The sequence below is a fragment of the Perognathus longimembris genome, chromosome 1 (genome assembly GCF_023159225.1).
Source record: "Perognathus longimembris pacificus isolate PPM17 chromosome 1, ASM2315922v1, whole genome shotgun sequence".
NCBI lineage: Eukaryota > Metazoa > Chordata > Mammalia > Rodentia > Heteromyidae > Perognathus > Perognathus longimembris.
This window is the reverse complement of record NC_063161.1, coordinates 160,739,625-160,753,567: the sequence shown is the minus strand read 5'-3', so window position 1 is coordinate 160,753,567 and position 13,943 is coordinate 160,739,625. Positions and strand designations below refer to the sequence as shown.

The 13,943-nt window shown below is 66.5% G+C and overlaps 1 protein-coding gene across 1 annotated transcript in view; it reads right to left on the bottom strand.

Moving 5' to 3' along the window:
• Col5a1 (collagen type V alpha 1 chain) overlaps positions 1–13,943 on the bottom strand; it is a 106,470-nt gene that overhangs the window by 48,485 nt on the left and 44,042 nt on the right. Inside the window, 9 exon segments of the mRNA XM_048345803.1 lie at positions 161–217; positions 1,280–1,372; positions 1,880–1,954; positions 5,868–5,930; positions 6,137–6,178; positions 10,871–10,927; positions 11,357–11,521; positions 12,286–12,525; positions 12,842–12,979. Of these exon segments, the coding sequence (XP_048201760.1) occupies positions 161–217; positions 1,280–1,372; positions 1,880–1,954; positions 5,868–5,930; positions 6,137–6,178; positions 10,871–10,927; positions 11,357–11,521; positions 12,286–12,525; positions 12,842–12,979 (930 nt within the window).

The following is a 13,943-nucleotide window of genomic DNA, read 5'->3' as shown; positions in this document are numbered from 1 at the left end:
CCCAGGGGCCTTGAGTCACGGTGGCCGCCCCCCCAGCCCCCCATACAGGGTTGGAACGGCACCAAGAGACCGCCGTCCCGGCTGGCATCTGTCCTCTGTGAACGGAGACCACGGACAGAGGGCCACGCAGGGCGGCACCGGGAACACACCCAACACTCACCATGGGGCCGGGTCTCCCTGTGAGCCCCATCGGGCCGGCTGGTCCTCTCAGTGCCAACTGCAAAGGAAGGGGAAACGCGCTAAGACGTGGCCCCGGGCCAGTGCGTCCTGGAGGGCTGCCTCCTCCTCTCTGCCCTCCTCCCCTCCTCCCTCTCTGTCCTCCTCCGTCCCCCTTGGGCCGATGTGGAACGCAGCACCCCCCACTGGCTGGGGCTGGGAGGCTACGATGTCCGCCCTGACTACGGATGAGTCACAGAACGCGTCTTTCCCGCGGAAGGAGGGCCCGTCCAGCGCGGGGGTTTGTGGGGTGCGCAGGGAGCCCACACTGCCCCGGGAACGATCAATCCGTCCTGTACCGGGGCTTCAACATCACCTTGCCCAGAGCTGGCTCAGTGGCACAACTGTAAGCACACAAGCGCAATCAACTGCACGCACACACACACACACACACACCAGCCAGTTCACTCTCAGAAGATTCTCTCGCATTACGAAATCATCCTCTAAGCCCACCATCATCCCTCTGCATCAATTAGAATACAGGTGGATTAAAAGGAGGCCAGGCGAGCACAAGTCGATACACGCAGCCTCGGGGAGGGGGCTTTGCCAGGCACTGTGCCCCGTCGTTCGTGCAATTGGCTCCACGGCCACCACTCAATACTTAAACCGGGCTGGAACGATGCACGCGCTGGCTGGCTATGGACGTCGGGGCTGCGCGACAGCCACATGAATGCACTGCAAACGCGGGGGTATGCAGGCGCTCCCCGGTACAGTCCGGGGGGGCCCCCAGGCCACCCACCCACAGGAGGGGCAGCGTTCATCCTTAGCCCGGGGCCCTCTGAGGAGCTCATTCACAGCAGAGGCAAACCCACCTCTGCAGCCGACTCCGGGGGACGCCCACACAGCCCAAGTCACACCCACTGCCCCCCCCTCCATCCCCGGACCCCCGTGGAGGGCCGGCAGCGAGGTGGGTATCTGCCACCAGGCCAGAGGCCTCGCGATGCCCCTGCTCCCCGACCGGACACCGACACCCAGCTCCCGACAGGCAGGCACCCCGTGGCCCGAGCAGCCCTGGAGCGGGACTCAGCCCCCCGCCCCGCCCCGCCCGGACCCGCGTACGTACCCTGGCCTGCTGGAGGATGGCCTGGGCCTGCGACTCCTGGGCGGACACCATGGGGCCCTTGGAGCCCGCGTCGCCGCCACCGCCAAACCGGAACTGCAAGGGGGCGAAGAGGGGTCACCCCAGACGCGGGGGTGGGGCCCACACGGACCCCAGGCCCGGGGGACCCAGACCCTCCCCGCGCACGGCTCCGCGGGGGCCCGGAGCCCTCCCGTTCACCAAGCCCCGTGGGCCTCCGAACGGGTCGCCCCGGAGCCGCACGGCCCCCGGATCCAGCCAGGCCCCCCGAGCGCGCGTGTGGCTGTACCCCGGAGGCCCCGGCTGGGCTTCCGCAGGCGTGACGGGCGGCCCGGGACCGCGGGAGGACGCGGAGCATCGGCGGGAAACGGGACTCTCGATCCAGAAAGTTCCGGAATAAGCCACCACAGCGGCCCCTGCCGCGGGGGTGGCCCACCCCAGGGAGAGGGTCCCGGGGCTCCCCGTGAGGCGGAGCTCCAGCGGGCTCTGCTGTGGCGACGTTCCGGAACACGGGCCCCTCCCTGGGCCGGGTGTCCCCCCCCACCCCAGGCCCAGCCTTCCCCGCCCACCCATCGGGACCCTCACCGGCAGCATGAGCATGGTCCCCGGAGGGCCGGGCAGGCCGTCGGCGCCGGGGAGACCTGGACGTCCGGGGGGACCCTGTGGAGAAGGAGGTAAGGCAGGCTCAGTGGCACGGGGATGGAGCTAGGCCACAGTGACAGTGACTGACACGGCTGCGAAGCACAGAGAAACACAAGGCCTCAGGGCGCGGAATGTTCCAGAAAGCCCGGAGAGAGAGGAGAGGCAGGACGGCGGATGGAGGATCGGGAAAGGCTCTGGGCAAAAGGGAAGGAGATGGGGGGTGGGGGTGGGGAGAGGTCTGAGCCGATTCCCTAGGCACACAGAGAAGAAGGGGGAGATCATACCCAGCTTGGGATGGGTGGGGGGCTCGGGGCGGACAGCAACTCCACAGGACTCCTGGGGGGCCAGGGGGGCAGCCCCATGGGACTCGGGGGGGGCAGCAGTCCCCTGGGACTCGGGGTGGGGGTGAGGGGGCAGTAGCCCCGGGGGACTCCAGGGAGGCCGGGGCGGGCAGTAGCCCCCCGAGGGACTCGGGGGGGGAAGCCCCACAGGGGCTCCTGCGCTGCACCCCTTTGGACCGCTGGTAGAACAGGAAATGGGATCCCCAGGCTCCCGGGCCCGGTCCTGCGGGAGGCCCCCCCCATCCTCCACCCCCAGCCTGCGTGGGGGGCAGGGCACCCACCGGCCTGCAGACTCCCACACGGAGGGGGTGTGGCGGGGGGAGGGGCGCAGCACACAAAGTCTCCTGAGCAACTTCGGGCCGGTTCGCTCAGGGGCACGGCACAGGGCCAGCCAGTTACCCCCAGGCCGCCCAATCTGGCCCCACTGGGGAACCGCCAGGGGGCTTCAATTCCCCCACCCACCCGGCCCCATCACAGGCCTCCTGCTGGCTGGAGGCGGGGGGGGGGGGGGGGCGGGAGGGGGGGATCGTGTGGCCTCAAGATGGCATCTGAGTCCCGGGAGAACATCCCTGCCCCACCCTGGTCGGCCACACCCGTCAGCCGCGGCTCCTCCCATCCTCGACAGCAGGGTCCCGAAGGGCGGCCCGGAGCTCTGCGTCCCGGGGGGGCCCTGTGGAGCCACGGAGGCCGCGTGGAACCACCTGTCCTGCTAGGGCACGCGGCCAGGCTGGACGGTACAGGAAGTGGCCACGGAGAGGCTTCCTCCCACCGCAGCGGCCAGGGCACACGTCCCGTTGGCACGCACAGAAAGGGGTGAAACCCCCCCCCCAACACACGCACACACGCGGTACCAGCACGCCTGCCGCTCCACCCCGTGGCTTGGAAAGCTGTGGAATGGGACTGTCCTCAGACGGCCTTCCGCCGCGAGCTCTTGGTTCTCACCCGGGACAGCGGCCTGTGCGGGCGTCCCCCCCCCCACCCCCCACCCCGTTCTCGTCATTTCCCACACGGACGGAGCCCGTCCTGAGCGGGCACACATGGACCCAGGCGGCTCCGGCTCCGGGACACACGGTGCTGAGACCCAGACCCAGAGGAGGGGGGTCGGACCGCGCCCCGGCTCCCCAGCGCCTGGCGGGGGGGGGGGGGCCTTCCCGCCACGCCCCACGGCGCGTCCCCGGACACAGCGGCAGCTCCGTGCAGAACAAGGCCTCCGCGAACACCGCTCGCTCCCAACCGGCCGCCAGCGCTCACGCCTGCGTCCCGGCTACCCCGGCCCCGTCTGGCCCGTGGTCACTTCCCGGGTGGCGTCTTCAGCCTGGGACTTGCTCTCCACCACGGGCCAGTGACCGGGCCTGTGTCTGCAGCCCCGCTGGACCTAAGCCAGCGGACCAGGGGCGGCCATGGCACCTGCCCATCACGCACGCTAGCGTGCAGCAGAGTGCTAACCGCGATTGCTGAGGACGGGGCTCGCACAGCTGGGCGCTACGGGGGTTTGAACACGGGGCCTCACACTTGCGAGCCACGTGACGAGACAGGGTCTTGTGAACTTCTCTTGCCGTGGCTGCCTCAAACTGCAACCCACCCCCCCCGCCCCCCGCCCTCCGCAATCTCCATCTCCCAAGCACCTGAAGCCTGGCACCCAACGACCCCCAAGTATTCCTAAGGCAAAAAAAAAGTGCTCAAACCAAATCTCATAGGAAATCCTGGAAACCAACGAGGAAGGACCGAGCCCTTGTAACTACGTGCTCTCGCACAGGCTGGTCATCAGCTGGGCAGGGCAGCATGGCCCAGTCACTTCTGCCCTTGGGGGGGCGGGGAGTCTGAGGGCATTCAGTGCATGGCACTACTCAGGAAGGGAAGTGCCCCGGGCCGAGGGTGAAGAAACGTGGAACACGGGCCTTCCCTCTGCTGTGGCATGGCAGGAGGAAAACCCACATTTTGAACCCTGAGCTCCCCAGAGGCGAATCCAGGCTGGGCAGAGGCTGCGTTCCCACCTGCTCCCAGACCCAAGAAAACAGATCCGCTTTAACCAAAACAAATAAATACGCTACAAATGGGAAATCAGCGCAAAGGGTCCCCGCGGAGCCGGGGCGGCAGGGCCAGCCGGCGCCGGAGCCAGCGAGCTCCGGCAGTCAATTAAGCGGGAGCTGAGCGCGACGTTCCTCAGGAAGGCTTCCGCGCGCGCACCGCTGAGCTGCGGGGGGCCCTCGGCCTCACACCCGGGGAAATGCGATCCAATCGAGGCAAGTCAGACTCGCCCCCGGGGCGGCCGCCGAACACCGGCGCACAGACTCCAGACGCCACGCGCGTCCTTCCGCAGAGCAAGCCCCGGCCGCCGGCACCGACGCCAGGGAGCGTCGGCCTTCCGGGCCCCGTCTTCCCCGCGCTCTCACGAGTCACCCAGCCACAGAGAGCATCACCCCCAGAACGAAGCCAAGGGTCCGCCCCAGCGCTCCCCATCCTTCCCAGCGGGTCGCCGGCCCGCCGTGCGCCCCGTCGCGAGGCCCCGTCCGTCTCAACCCACGCCGAGCGCGGTGGGGTGCGCCTGCAATCCCGGCCACGGGGAAGCACGGGCTGGAGGCTCGCAGCTCACGCTGGACTTGTGTGCTGGACAGGAATGGAGACCCATCTTGGAAATAAGCAATACCAAAGAGGGGCTAGAGGTGCGGCTCAAATGGTAGGGCACTTACGTAGCAAGCACAAGGCCCGAGTTCAATTCCAAAAAGAACCCAAACACCACCAACAACAACAAAAAGCCTGTCTCGTTCCTTCCTTCCCTCTCACGAGGTTCAGAGACACACCCGGCTCCCCTAGGATGCCCGGTCTGCTGTCCACAGGCACCCCCTGCCTCACCAAGCACCATGACACCCCCAAAGGACTCCCCGCTGCCTCTGTTGAGAGCCTAGCCACTTTCTTCCGCGTGCCCAGACTGAGACAGTCATACCCACTACGTGCCCAACCTGTCAGACTCTGGGAATACACACCTGCCGTGCGCGCCCTTTGTTTCCCTCACCTGCAACTCAGCCACAGACTCACTAGCTCCGAATCCAATTTCCCTGCACAAAGATATCCACCAGACCGGAGGAAAAGCAAACACAACAAAACAAGAGAGAGAAACCAGACCCGAAGCCCCACCAGGCTGCAGTACTACACATCACCACCAGGTGTCAGAAGGCGCCAGCGGGCCGCGCACGGGTGGGTGTGGCCGGCACCGGCCTGGGACACACCCGGGACCCGCCCGGGACTGGATTTCCAACCGGAGGGGGAGAAGGAGGCCGGTCTCCCCAGTCTCCCGTGGCCACCAACACAGCCATGGCTGACAGCTGCCAGAGCTGCCCTGGGCCCAGGCTGGGCTGGGCTTCCGGGTCCTGCCAGGGCCCCCAGCACAGGGCTGGGCAAAGGTCACGATGTGACGCGGGGGTGGTCAGAGGGGGCGCGGGCAGAGGAAGCCGCGGACCCGCTGTCGTTCCCGCTCGGAAGAAGAAGACAGGAGCCAGAGCAGGAAGGACACACAGACAAGCTCAGCCCCGAGCACGCCCGGGCAGTCCCAACAGAGCAGGTGCCCCGGGAAGACCCGGTCCACCTCTTACCCTTTCTCCTGGGTCGCCCGCTTGGCCAGTGGGACCTGTGGTTCCTGGAGGTCCCGGAAGGCCCTAGAATTTAAGATAAAACCAGTATAGAGTTGAGGATGTGGCCATCGGCACGGGGCTTGTTCCCTTACCCCCACGCAGGGACTGGGACAGGGCCAGGCAAGGGCGTGGCCCAGGGGTCTGTAGAGGCTTTCCCTCCCAGGGGGCGTAAGGGTGTCGTCTGACCACCACCACCCGCCCATCCTGGCAACAGAAAACCTGACACTCACGGCAGGGCCTTCTGGGCCGGGCGGCCCCTCGATGAGCATGCCCTGTGGGAACAGACAGAGGCGTTGAGACCGCGGGAGTGAACACCCAGACCCGGCAGGGAAGGGGCGGCCTCCAAGCTGGCTGGACCGGCGGCTGCAGACTTAGACCGGCGAGCCCGGAAGTTGGTACCCTCCAAGGCGGGAACTTCCATGACTGTCCTCCTGGGACTCCAAGGCACAAGCACAGGCTCGGCCAGAGGTGAGGGGCAGGCGGGCTCCCTGGAGCAGAGCTTTGAGAGAAAGCCAACACCGACCGCCTCCAGCCCCCACGGTATGCCCAAGCCTGCCCACAAGGCCAGTGGCCGCAGGAAGCTGAAAGGGTGCGCGGGCCCAGGCCCAGGGCCCAGGATTGCTCTGGAGAGGACAAGGAGAAGGAGGCACCTGGACCGAGGCCCCCAGGGCTGCTGCCCAGGGAGAACGCTCAGGACTGGCTCTGCAGTCAGGAGCCCGTCCTCTGCAGGTGGGCAGTGCCCCTCCCAGCTGCCAGCAGCTGCCCAGAGCAGCAGGAAATCGGCCGAATCCACCCGATCCGCAGCTGCCTTCCTCCCGTGCCCCTCACCTCTCTGGGCCCAGGCCCGTCCTGCTTGGAGCCCCTGAGACCTTCCGCTCCTCCGGGAGCCCCTGCCTTGGGGGAGTTTCCTGCTTGGGGACCCTCGAGTCCCAGCATTCCCTTGCTATCCATCACCTCTGACTTGGAAACAGTACCTCAGCCCCTACACACGACCCTGAGTGTCTCTCCTCCCATGCCTGGCTCAGGAAAAGAGGGGCAAGGCTCCCCAACCCTGAGGCAGGGCTCCGCAGGTAGGGGCGGGGGTGCCTAGGCCAAGTGTATGGTGGGAGCTGAGTCCTGGGGCTTGTGCCAGAGAGCGGGGGCCCCGCGGGGCAGACATGTCACTCCAGCCACCCCACGCCAGGCAAGGAGCAGACACGACCTTCCTGGCGCCATTCCTGAGGCCATGGGAGAGGCGGGAGGCCGGGAAAGACTCGCCCAAGGACAACCAAGGTCCCTGCCACCTGGCCACGGCTTTGTCCCTGAGGCTCAGGCTCCCTCGTCAACCCCCAGCTGGCAAGTGACAAGGCTGGCCCAGCCAGAGGTGAGGGGGAGGAGGCAGAGAGCCCCAAGTCCCCCCCCCCCCAGCCCCTGCGGCCCTCCCCACGGCTGGGAAGATGCACAGTGTTTACACAGATGTGCACTTGGAGAACTATTTGTGTACGCCATGGACACGGAGCTCATCCAAACAGCCTCCGTCAGCATCCGGCTTCCTCCTGTTTCCTCTCTGACAGGCAGCTGAGAAGACTCAGCAAGCGAGCAGGGGACGAACCGAGGAGCCGCTGGCCCTGGCCAGGCCCGGGGGCTGGCAGCTGTCTTCCCGGACACAAGCGCTGTTGTTCCAGAGAGCGGGGGGCTGTGTGGGAGGCCGGCCCCAGAGCATGCTGGGTCGGCGGGGAAAGGAAGCCAGGACGGCAGTGGAGGAGACCATAGAGGGAGGTTCCCGCTTTCCCAGGCCCCGAGGCCTGCTGGCCCCGGCACACCCCACCCACCAGCCCTCAAATCCAGGCCAGGGGACGACAGAAGTCTCACGACAGCTACTAATGGGAGACTGTGTGCTACTGATTTCCTAGAGTTGACTTTAGGTATGGTCACTACACACAGAAGGGGAGGAAAGAAGGAGAAAGGAAGGGAAGGAAAGGAGGGAGGGAGGGAGGGAGGGAGGGAGGGAGGGAGGGAGGGAGGGAGGGAGGGAGGGAGGGAGGGAGGGAGGGAAAAGCAGAGAAGGCAAAGGGGGAGAAGAAAAAAGGTGGGAAGAAAAGAGAGACCAAGGAGAGGAGGGAAGGGGAGGGGAGAAGAGTGAGGGTAATTAACTGGCTTGACTATAACAAGTGCACTGTGATAATAGAGATCAGGACAAGGACATCAGAGCAACCTGTCCGTTTGTCACCTTAACTCTGTACTCGTGAGCCGGGCACCAGTGGCTCCGCCCGTAGTCCTAGTGACTCAAGAGGCTGAGCCGGGAGGAGCATCGTTGGAAGCCAGCAGAGGTGGACATATCCGAAAGACTCTTACCTCCAGTTAACCCCTTAGGGGCTGCAAGCGGAGGCCTGGCTCAAGCAGTAGAGCGGCAGCCATTAGGGATGAAGGCCAAGGGAAAGCTCAAAGCTCTAAGTTCAAACCCCAGTACGGGTATGAAAAAGAGAGTGAGGAAGAACAGTTGGATTGAAAAGCATGATGAAAGGTGTTAGACCACGGAACTCAAAACAATCCCGTTTTGTGTTTTGTTTTCGTTTCTGAAGACGCAGCCTCCCCCGTCGCCCAGGCTGGCTTTGAACTCCCGAGCCTCCTGCCGCATCTTCCCACCTTGCCGTTGCGGGTGATACGGCCTGCACCCGCCTCGGAGCAGCGCTCGATGGAGGCCCCACCACACGGGGTGGACAGGTGGACGTCGAGCCGGGACCTCCTCCTCGGCCCCAGGCCCCAGAGAGGCCAGAGCCCCGGGACACGAGTGGACCATCTCCACAGCTAGCGGGACGCTCTCCCTTCAAGGAGCCTGGTACTGCTGACAGACTCGGGGCGCTGGAGGGGAGGGGGGGCAGCCACACTGCTTGCCCGGATGCAGAGCATTTATTTGCTTTGCAGGGAGCCCCCCGACCCAGGCAATCGTGGGGGGCGGGCATAGGAGGGGAGGGGACCTCAGCACTCCCTTCTCCCTGCCCCCCCAGGCTCAGGATGCCCGGAGTCCCCCAGGACCCAGACACCGGCTCGTGTGTGCGGCTAAGACTCTGAGGACATCTGGCGAGGCCCTGGCTGGCAGTTCCGGCTGTTTACACGCTCTCTCCGGGGGAGGGGGGGTGGCAGGCCCCGGCGGCACTCCAAAGGGGCTGGGAAGAAGCAAGCGCCGAGCCAGGCCAGGCCAGGGGCGTCCTTCCTTAACCGTCTCCAGATGGCTGGGTTTCCTAGCGGTGTGACTGACGTTGGGGTGGGGTGGACAGCCCCCCCCTCACCCGCCCTCTGGGCCGCCCTGTCCATCTTCCACTTCCAGGAGGCGCTGCGGCACAGGGCTCCCCACGGCCCTCCCCTACCAGAGTTGGGGTGCCACGCCCGGGCAGCCGGCTCTCGTGGGCTTCGACGTGGCGTCAGCCCCGGCTGAGCCCAGGGGACAAACCACAGGCCCCACGGAATGTGAGACCCCACTTCCTTCCCCAGGCACAATGTCCTTCCGTGTCGGCACGAGGAGATGCCAAAGGGAGCCCGGCGTCGCCCTTGAGTCTGCTGAGGGACCATTTCCCCCGGGGAGCTGTGTGGAAGGCCCGCCCCCCCCCCCCAAGGGGAGAAGCCCACCCTTCCACCTCAGCCATCATCTCCCCCTGCCAAGCGAAATGTCCCGAGTGAGGGCTCTAGACAACCCATCCCGCCCGGGCCTCCTCCCACCCCCCAGCCGCTTCGGGTCGGGCGTTCCTGTGCGGCCACGCGTCGGCCTCCCCGCCGCCTTCCCCATTTCCCCGGCCTGACCTGACCTGGAGCCCGGGGGAACGGTCTGCTCCCGAGCTGCGCAGAGCTCCGGGAGGAGGAGGCCGTGGCACCCCGCACGTCCAGCCAGCAAGAACGGAGGCGTCCCGTCCCCCCGAGGCCTCGAGGGAGGGCAGAGGCTGGCAGAGGGGCGAGCAGGCCAGGGAGCCCTGGGGACCCCAGGCTGCCCTGGGCCGGGGCTCTACAGGGACTCGGGAGGTGAGGGCCCGCTCGGCACTGCCACCAGGGGTGCTCAGCCCTCCCCCCCCCCCCCAGAGGGCAGAAAGCCACGGTCGTGGGTTTTCCAACCCAGGGAGCCGGAGGCCGTGTCCGGAGTTCAGCCCTCAGGAACGGGGCTCTGGTCGCAGAATTGACAGCCTGGCCCAGCCTTGTGACTGGCCATGGCACAAGACATGCACCTCCCTCCTGGCTGCGCGCTGGCACTCGGTGACATGGTGGGGTGGGCCTTGGGGACAGAGCTACTTCAGGGTCCACACTGCCCTGTTCCCTGCGTGGGGCTGCACAGGACCACCCAGGTCCGCCCATCACACAGCTCCACCAGCCGCCCAGCTCTGCCCTCCAGGGTCGAGGAGGCAGTGACTCTGGCAGATCCCAGTCCCCAGGGAGGGCCCTGGCGCTTCCAGGCAGGTCCCAGCCACCCCCCTCCCCCACCGCCAGGTGCTCCCAGCCTGGGGCACCCGTCCACGCCTAGCCTCCCAGGAGGGGATGGAGCTCCGCCTGGCAGAACTTTCCTCCACCTGCATTTCTGCGGAGCCCCTTTACTTAATTCCACACACACACCTGGCCACGCCCACCAGATGCTGAACCGAGTCCGCAACCTGCACCTACCTGCGCATCTCCAAAGCCCCCTGTTAGCCTCCTCAAGGTGGGAGCCCTCTCATCTCCAGGTAAAGGGAGAGAGAGAGGGCTCGGATCCCCCTCAACCTTCCCAGGGGTCTTGATCCAGAACTTTCCAGCCCCTCCAGAAAGCTCTACCATGTTCCCCCACTCAGGGCCTCCCCCATGTCCCTGTGACACTCCGGCTGGTGAGTCTGTGGCAGCAGTGGCCCCCCACACCGCCCAGTGCAGAAGCACGTGGACCCCAGACCAGGCCACGCCCCAGGAAATCTGCCTGTGCCTAGGGCGGCAGATCCCCTGGTGTCAGAAGAGCAACACGGAAACATCCTTACCGGCTCGATGATGGCCGGTTCTCCCTTTTGGCCTTTCTCCCCTCGTGGTCCTCCGATCTAGGGGTGGTAGGTGGATGTGGGGGGAGACAGGGGAGAGGGAAGAGAGGACAGGAAGTTCTGGTTATGCAAAGTCCCCACGAACAAGCAAAACAAGGGTGGGTGCCTCCAGCATCTGGGCACCACCCCCAGACCCAGAAGGGAGTGACATGTCTGGGAGGAGGGGGAGCCCTCACTGTCCATCAGGTACCCATGGTGGCGCAGCTGGACTGACCAGAGGGGTTGCACAGACCCAGGACAGACGTGCCACCAGGCACAAAGGACCACAGCCACCAGAGCGCCTTCTCAAAAGCCAAGCTTCAGAGGTGGCTGCATGTCCTACGCTCTGCAGCGCTCTACAAGTGTGGATCCAGCCCTGCTGCCCTCCCATCCTGCCCCCCCCACGCCACAGACCCCCCACAGCAGAACCAGCCCCCCCCCGGGCCTCACCCCTTCAAAGATGGTGTCCTGGTTGGCTGGCATGCCCGGCCCGATCTCCGACGGGTTAGCGCTGGAGTCAGGGTCATAGTAAGGATCGTAGTAGTTCTCATCCAGATTCTTGATGGTTTCCTCCGTAAACTCGTCATCCTTCCCCTCCCCCGGAGGCGGGGCTGGCTGCGGAGGGAGGGGCAGAAGCAGCTCGGTCAGCTGGGGGGGTGGGGGGGAGGTTCACGGACCCACTAGCTCTGTCCAGCAGACACCTGCCCCGCACTTCCAGGACTTGGCAGCTGGAGGCCCCTTGGAACCTCTCCACCTTGTCCCAGTTCCCATGGAGGGAGTGCTTAGGGGTCTGGCCCCAGCGGCAGTGAAAAAGTCTCCTAAGCTGAAATCCACGGCAAGCCCAAGAAGAGGCCGCACTACCGGTGCTGCGCCACGGACGGCGGGGCCACGGGAGCGCGGTGAGCCCCGGGCCGGCAGGCGGCGTTCCCAGGGAGAGAGGGGTCAAGCCGGCCGGGTCTCCTGTATTAAGTCGGTGCTGCCCGGCCCCATGTTTGTCTGTCCTTGTCTGGATTCCACTCCCCCTCCCGCAGAGGGGACTCGATCCTTATCCACCCGAACCCCAACAGAGCTGCGGGGCTGGGGGCCGTTCTTCCCTTTGTGCAGGTTGAGGTGGGAGCACACTGAGAGAAGTCAGTGAGTCGAGGGCCAGAGATGGCGCTGAGCAATGTCACCCCCCCCCCCCCGGGAATGGGGACACGGCCCCGCACAGGGCGCAGGGGATAGGGAGCCACCCACGGACACCCACAAAGCAGAGAAAGCAAGGGGGGTGGGGGTGCTCACACCTAGCCATGGCCCCGACCCCCAGGCCCGGAACCCAGCCACAGAGGCCCTCGCCCCCGGGCCCTGGGCGGAAGGAAGGAAGGAAGGAAGGGCATTACGTCGGAGGCATTGGAGACGGCCACGGTGCTGGTGGGGACCGCGGGCCCCGCGTCGGGGTTCAGGGGCTGGTCCGGGTTCTCCGCGCCCTCGCCGTAGCTGAAGTCCTCGTACGGGGAGGGGGTGTAGTAGTCGTCGGTGGGCACGTAGTCATAGTCCCCCACGCCGGGGTCTTCCTCCTTCCCAGCCCCGTGGCTGCTCTCGGGCACCGTCGGGGCTTCCGTGGGGGGCTGGGTCAGCTCCTAGGGCCGGGGACAGAGGAAGGCAAGTCAGGGCCAGGGCAGGGACTTCCAGCATCTCTGTGACACGGTCTGCGAGGCAAGACCGGGTCCTAGGGTTCCCCCCGAGGACAGTGGACTCGGGCGTGGAGCCTGGGTCTCCGGGAGGAAGGTGGACCGTCCGGGCGCCAGCGAGCACAGGGCACAAGCGGTCGGGTGAACCAAGGTCACAGTCACAGCCAGGGGTCGCCCCTCCCTGCCCGGGTGCCCCCCTCCCTGGGCGTCACCCCTCCGCCCCGCCCCACGGCCGTGTGGGACCCGGAGCCCGCCCCGCCCAGACCTCAGGGATCTCAGTGGTCTCCCGCGCCGCTTCCACTGGCTTCTCGGTGGGGGTGAGCCCCTTCCCCGGGTCGTCGGGGTCTTCGTAGTAGGGGTACTCGTAGTAGTACGCCTCGCCTTCACCCTCTCCTTCCGGGTACTGAGAGTCAAGGGAAGGCGCGTGAGAGCGGGCCCCCGCGCTTCCACCTCACTCCCTGCAGGGTGGGGGCACGGACGCAAACCTCCCGAGGGCCCCAGATGGGGGGCCGGGGGACCGGAGGACCCTAAACCCGAGCGAGTTAGAGACACCTGAGGCGCAGGACCAGAGCCAGGACAACCGGCCGCGGCACAGGCTGCACCGGCTAACGCCACCAGCCGGCAAGCCCGCTGGCTTCAGTCCCAACCACCGAACCCCAGAGCGCCAGCAGGAGGGGCGTCACAGAGACAGGAACCCCAGAGACCCAGCAGGAGGGGCTGGACAGTGACAGGAACCCCAGAGCGCCAGCAGGAGGGGCGTCACAGAGACAGGAACCCCAGAGCGCCAGCAGGAGGGGCTGGACAGAGACAGGAACCCCAGAGAGCCAGCAGGAGGGGCGTCACAGAGACAGGAACCCCAGAGCGCCAGCAGGAGGGGCGTCACAGAGACAGGAACCCCAGAGCGCCAGCAGGAGGGGCTGGACAGTGACAGGAACCCCAGAGCGCCAGCAGGAGGGGCGTCACAGAGACAGGAACCCCAGAGCGCCAGCAGGAGGGGCTGGACAGTGACAGGAACCCCAGAGCGCCAGCAGGAGGGGCGTCACAGAGACAGGAACCCCAGAGAGCCAGCAGGAGGGGCTGGACAGTGACAGGAACCCCAGAGCGCCAGCAGGAGGGGCGTCACAGAGACCGGAACCCCAGAGAGCCAGCAGGAGGGGCGTCACAGAGACAGGAACCCCAGAGCGCCAGCAGGAGGGGCTGGACAGTGACAGGAACCCCAGAGCGCCAGCAGGAGGGGCGTCACAGAGACAGGAACCCCAGAGCGCCAGCAGGAGGGGCGTCACAGAGACAGGAACCCCAGAGCGCCAGCAGGAGGGGCTGGACAGTGACAGGAACCCCAGAGCGCCAGCAGGAGGGGCTGGACAGTG